Below are 6,581 nucleotides of genomic sequence, written 5' to 3'. Positions count from 1 at the left end.
CGGGCAATTTGATTTTATATGTCTTTTAATCGAAATCTTTTAATTGACAATAAACCTATTTGTTAATTTGTTAAATACTGTTAAATAAATAAATGTAAAAATATATGTTATTTTAAGCAAATATTTATGTATAAATTTCATAAGTGTTTATAAGGGGATCCCTAAGGTAAAGCCTGAAATATAAAGGGGTCCGCAAGTCAAAAAGTTTGAAAACCCCTGGACTAGAATATCACCTGTTGGCAGGCATAAAACAATTCTGCCTGGATGGTCACATTCTCTATCTAACAGTACTCGAAAATACCGAAGAACACATTAGATAATGTAGTCCTAGATACACTATGCCTGAATGAAAGACAGGGTGGTCACAGACGGAACATCACTGATCATAGATTTGTCTGGATCAGACCTGACTTGGGGCAAAACAACAAGGAAGGACACATTAGATAATGTAGTCCTAGATACACAATGCCTGAATAAAAGACAGGATGGTCACAGCTGGAACGTCACTGATCATAGGTCTGTCTGGATCAGACCTGACTTGGGGCAAAACAACAAGGAAGGACACATTAGATAATGTAGTCCAAGATACACTATGCCTGAATAAAAGACAGGACGGTCACAGCTGGAACATCTTTGATCATAGGTCAGTCAGGATCAGGACTAACCTAGGGCTAAACAGCAATAAAGAAGAACACATTAGATAATGTAGTCCTAGATACACTATGTCTGAATAAAAGACAGGACGGTCACAGCTGGAACATCTTTGATCATAGGTCAGTCAGGATCAGGACTGACCTAGGGCTAAACAGCAATAAAGAAGGACACATTAGATAATGTAGTCCTAGATACACTATGCCTGAATAAAAGACAGGACAATCACAGCTGGAACATCTTCAATCATAGGTCTACTGGATCAGGACTGACCTGGGGCTAAACAAGGAAGGATACATTAGATACACTATTAACCCCTTAGCATTCAGATTACTGTCAAATGTTACCGTAAATCCTCGAGTATAGTCCGCCCTACCTCAGCCCATTTGTGCCAACCCTGGTCCCTCCTAACTCACCTGTGCAGTTTCTGTAGTTGTTGTGAAACGTTCGGATCTGTTGGTCGCAGCTTCTGAGCCAGCTTTAGGTTGGTGACTGCCTCGTTGTACTTGCCCAACATCTGGTATGCCTGCAAAAGGAGACAAACAGACAGCCTTCTAGACATAGTAGCTAAATCTCAAAACACACATTCATTAGTTTATAAATTAGGTTAATACAGACACACACAAATACATCTGTATACACATACATGTCCATATATATATCATCATCATCATCATCATCGTTTAACGTCCGCTTTCCATGCTAGCATGGGTTGGACGACTTGACTGAGGACTGGTGAAACCGGATGACAACACCAGGCTCCAATCTAATTTGGCAGAGTTTCTACAGCTGGATGCCCTTCCTATTGTTTTTTTTTTAACATATATATATATATATATATATATACACACACATATATATATACATATACATATACATATATATATATATATACACACATATATATATATACATATACATATAAAAATATATATATATATATGTTTTAAAAAAAAACAATAACAAAAAAACAACAAAGTGAGGACGTGATACGGATAGTGTTACTAGACGCTCAGGAAAGGAAAGAGAGAGAGTATGACGTTTCGGGAGGAGCTCTTTGTCGGAAACAAGGAAAGTTCAAAGAAGGGAAAAACGGAGGAAGAAAAAAATCGCCACCGATGTGCACGAGGTTACATTAAATACATATATATACATATATGTATATACATATATATATATATATATATATATTATACCTTATCTATCCTAACATACACATACCCTAACCAACCTGTCCTTATATACACACACGTATATACACCCACTTACCTGTCCCAATCTGTAAAACGCCTTAGCGTTGTTCTTGTCAATCGCCAGAGCTTTCTGGCAATATGTGATGGCTTTGGGAGCATTGTTGAGACGGAGACAGCAGAGGGCCATGTTTAGGAGAACCAAGAGGCGTAACTCTTGGATCTGACGTTCCTCTTCGCTGTTGCACGGCACATACTCGTCAAGCACCAGAAGGGCCTGCAATGGGAACAGCAGAAGGAAGGATTAGTTAGGAGAGACAACAGAACCACCTCACAACATGATAACAAGCAGACAACGACCTCACAACACCACAGTCACAAGACAGTTGCCTCCCAACACCTCAAAACATCTGCCTAACAACACCAAAACATGGCCACCTCACAACACCACAACATAATCACCTCACAACAGCAGACAACGACCTCACAACACCACAATCACAAGACATCTGCCTAACAACACCAAAAGATGGCCATCTCACAACGCCACAACCACAACAGCAGACGACCTCACAACACCACAATCACAAGACAGTTGCTTCCCAACACCATAAGGCATCTGCCTAACACCAAAAGATGGCCACCTCACAATGCCACAACCACAACATAATCACCTCACAACACGATAACAAGCAGACAACGACCTCACAACACCATAATCGCAAGACAGTTGCTTCCCAACACCAAGAGACATCTGCCTAACACCACCAAAAGATGGCCACCTCACAATGCCACAACCACAACATAATCACCTCACAACACGATAACAAGCAGACAATGACCTCACAACACCACCATCACAAGACAGTTGCTTCCCAACACCAAGAGACATCTGCCTAACACCACCAAAAGATGGCCACCTCACAATGCCACAACCACAACATAATCACTTCACAACAGCAGACAACGACCTCACAACATCACAATCACAAGACAGTTGCCTCCCAACACCTCAAGACATCTGCCGAACACCACCAAAAGATGGCCACCTCACAATGCCACAACCACAACATAATCACTTCACAACAGCAGACAACGACCTCACAACATCACAATCACAAGACAGTTGCCTCCCAACACCTCAAGACATTTGCCTAACAACACCAAAAGATGGCCACTTCACAATGCCACAACCACAACATAATCACCTCACAACACGATAACAAGCAGACAACGACCTCACAACACCACAATCGCAAGACAGTTGCATCCCAACACCTCAAAACATCTGCCTAACAACACCAAAACATGGCCACCTCACAACACCACAACCACAACATAATCACCTCACAACACCACAATCACAAGACATCTGCCTAACAACACCAAAAGATGGCCACCTCACAACGCCACAACCACAACAGCAGACAACCTCACAACACCACAATCACAAGACAGTTGCCTCCCAACACCTCAAGACATCTGCCGAACAACACCAAAACATGGCCACCTCACAATGCCGCAACCACAACATAATCACCTCACAACACGATAACAAGCAGACAACGACCTCACAACACCACAATCGCAAGACAGTTGCATCCCAACACCTCAAGACATCTGCCTAACAACACCAAAACATGGCCACCTCACAATGCCGCAACCACAACATAATCACCTCACAACACCACAATCACAAGACAGTTGCCTCCCAACACCAAAAGATGGCCATTTCACAACGTCACAACAACAACATAACAGCACTTACCAAACGGTATTTGTTGTAAGACTTTCGAATTTTCTTGGCACTGAAGAATTCTGTACCAAACTGTAAAGAAAAAGAAACAGAAATGGAGATTTTTCGTGTCTAACTTAACGGACAGCCCTACATTATGCAACGCAGAGTAGATTAAAAGAAAATCTTTAAAAAGCCAAATAAAAGGATATCAAATAAAGACCCTAAAGAAACTGCACCGGTTTTAAAGTAGGGTTGCAATTGCAATGGTTACTAATCGGTGCAATTGAACACGTGTTGGTCTATGTAAAGCTGTGTACATATTAAAAGAATTAAAGGTAATGCTAAGCAACTTCATGATAATCCTTATTATTAATATCGTTAATTACAGGTCGTCGTCTACTCATGACCGATCGACTTTACAACGATTGGCACACCAGCTCCTGGTAACAATGATAAATACTTCCGGTTGAAATCTAATGGGTTTAATTTCTTAGAAATTAATCCTTGGTAAGTAGCTTGCTTACCAACCACATGGTTCCGGGTTCAGTCCCACTGCGTGGCACCTTGGGCAAGTGTCTTCTACTACAGCCTCGGGCCGACCAAAACCTTGTGAGTGGATTTGGTAGACGGAAACTGAAAGAAGCCCGTCGTATGTATGTGTATATATATATATGTGTGTGTGTGTGTCTGTGTTTGTCCCCCAACCATCGCTTGACAACCGATGCTGGTGTGTTTACGTCCCCGCAACTTAGCAGTTCGGCAAAAAGAGGCCGATTGAATAAGTACTAGACTTACAAAGAATAAGTCCTGGGGTCGATTTGCTCGACTATAAAGGCGGTGCTCCAGCATGGCCGCAGTCAAAAATGATTGAAACAAGTAAAAGAGTATATGATACACGATACTTTTCTGTGCATCAATACTACTCCTCCCAGTTGAGGGATCTTCAGCAAGTTACTTGGCGACCTGTTGTGTATGTGTGTTTATGCATGTTGGTGTCTTTGTGTCAATGTTTGTCCCCCCCTACTACCGCTAGACAATCAGTGTTGGGGTGATTAGCAGTTTGGCAAAAAGAGACTGGTGGAATAAGGACCAGGTTTATAAGAAAAATTAGTACAGAGGTTGATTCATTCAAGATGGTGCCCCAGCATGGCCACAGTCCAATGAGTGAAACACGTAAGTGACAGACACTATATGAATGTATGTAATTGAGTGTACATGTGTGTATAACTATGAGGTTTATTTACCGATTTCTCCATATTTGCAATCTTTAGGATTTGGTCGAATGGAATCTGGCTTTTCTCTTCCTGGAACAGGAAAAATGGGAAAAATTAAAAAGTGAACAAAAAAAAACTAGACAAAAAACAAAGGATGAATAGAAATTAATGAAACTGCAGAATGAATAGAAAGAGAAGAAGAATGGAAGAGAAGAAATGAAAAGAAGAAAAAAAATGAAAAGGAGAAAGAGAAGATATATTTACTTCAGTCATTTGAAAATAATCTTCAATGCCAGCGTCTTCGACAAAGGACAAAAGTTCAATCTCAAAGAGAGCTGAAAGAGAGAAAGGAAGAAAGGAATATTTGAGATCCTGTGGAGGGAGACGGGAGATGCTAGGGATCTTTTTTAAAACCTGGCCACATTTTTCATTAACGAAACACTTTGAAACTTGGCACACTGGTAGAATGTGTCATATAAAACATCTTTTTCTCTTAGTCTTCTTAAAAAAAAAAAAAGAAATCCCCAAGTTATTCCATGTTAAAGTTGTCGTATTTCTGTAATTTCAACCAATCACTGACGTCCATTCAGCCGATATACATTAAGTGCTGACTACATAAACAAACGATTCTGAAACAATTCTATCGGTGATAGGGTTAGGGTTAGGGTAAAACAGCAAATTTAAAACGAAAAAAGCAAATAAAACGAAGAAAAAAAAAAGAAAATGAAAAAAGCAAATAAAACGAAGCTATGGCTTAATCAGCCAAAGGAGTAAATGTAAACAACTGAATACTTGTCAGTGATTGGTTGAAATTATCGAAATAAGACAATTTTTTACATGAAATAAATTCGAATACAAAAATATATTTCTGTTCTATAACACAAAATAGATAAGTATACGAAGTTTGAAAGTCTTTCCGTACCAAAAACACTACATAAAACATTAATGAAAAATGTGGCCCCCGTTTTAAAAAAGATCCGATGCTAGAAATAGCAGTCAATCTTGATGGATGGTGGTTAACCCTCCCAGATTTCTTTGTCAAATTGAAGGTTTCATTTGTTCACATTCTTTTGAATTAATGAACGTGACTTAATTAACGAATTAATGAATGTGAGATAAATGCATTATCTCACAGCTTTGAGATATACATACACTCAAATACACACACACACACATATATATATATATATATATACTTTTATTCGTTTCAGTCCTTTTGACTGCAGCCATGCTGGAGCACCGCCTTTAGTCGAACAAATCGGCCCCAGGACTTCCATAACCGGAAGTCATGCAACATCAACAATTGCCATCGACCAGTGATTGACTCAATGAAAATCAGTATTCTATCACATGATTGATGGCACCAAAATGGTAAAATTCAATAAATGGAAATACTGACCTGTGATGGCTTTGGGGATCCTAGGTGGACAACCAAAGTCACCAAATCCATACTCGGGGCTGATTAGAAACCGCGACAGCTCTCCAACCTGCATGGTGGTCACAGCTATCACCCAGCCAGGGATTACCATATCTGTAATGAACAGAATATCATTGGAATGATAAATTAGGAAGAGCCAAGAGCCATGTCTTTCATCAACGCATCATTATGTTCAAATTATTCCGAGGTCAACTTGTCCCTTCGGGTACCGGGGGTGGTGAAACAATCAACTCCCCACCCTGCATTGAAATTGCTGGCCTTGTGTCAACATTTCAAACTTAATTTTATTCTGGGTCTCTACACTGGACGTTTTACCTAGACCCTGGAAAAAAAAAAAAAAAAAAAAAAAA

At 39.9% G+C, this 6,581-nt stretch overlaps 1 protein-coding gene across 1 annotated transcript in view; it reads right to left on the bottom strand.

Annotated features, from left to right (window-relative positions):
* LOC106883682 (inactive peptidyl-prolyl cis-trans isomerase FKBP6) overlaps nucleotides 1-6,581 on the bottom strand; it is a 12,850-nt gene that overhangs the window by 4,968 nt on the left and 1,301 nt on the right. Inside the window, exons 2-7 of the mRNA XM_014934785.2 lie at nucleotides 6,193-6,324; nucleotides 5,058-5,128; nucleotides 4,824-4,883; nucleotides 3,610-3,669; nucleotides 1,921-2,118; nucleotides 1,068-1,177 (exon numbers count right to left, since the gene is read on the bottom strand). Coding sequence (XP_014790271.2) covers nucleotides 1,068-1,177; nucleotides 1,921-2,118; nucleotides 3,610-3,669; nucleotides 4,824-4,883; nucleotides 5,058-5,128; nucleotides 6,193-6,322 — 629 coding nt within the window. The 5' untranslated portion in view covers nucleotides 6,323-6,324. The remainder of the gene's footprint in view (nucleotides 1-1,067; nucleotides 1,178-1,920; nucleotides 2,119-3,609; nucleotides 3,670-4,823; nucleotides 4,884-5,057; nucleotides 5,129-6,192; nucleotides 6,325-6,581) is intronic.

Source organism: Octopus bimaculoides, chromosome 30, assembly GCF_001194135.2.
Source record: "Octopus bimaculoides isolate UCB-OBI-ISO-001 chromosome 30, ASM119413v2, whole genome shotgun sequence".
Taxonomy (NCBI): Eukaryota; Metazoa; Mollusca; class Cephalopoda; order Octopoda; family Octopodidae; genus Octopus; species Octopus bimaculoides.
Note: the sequence above shows the minus strand (reverse complement) of the source record. Positions and strands in the feature narration are given on the sequence as shown.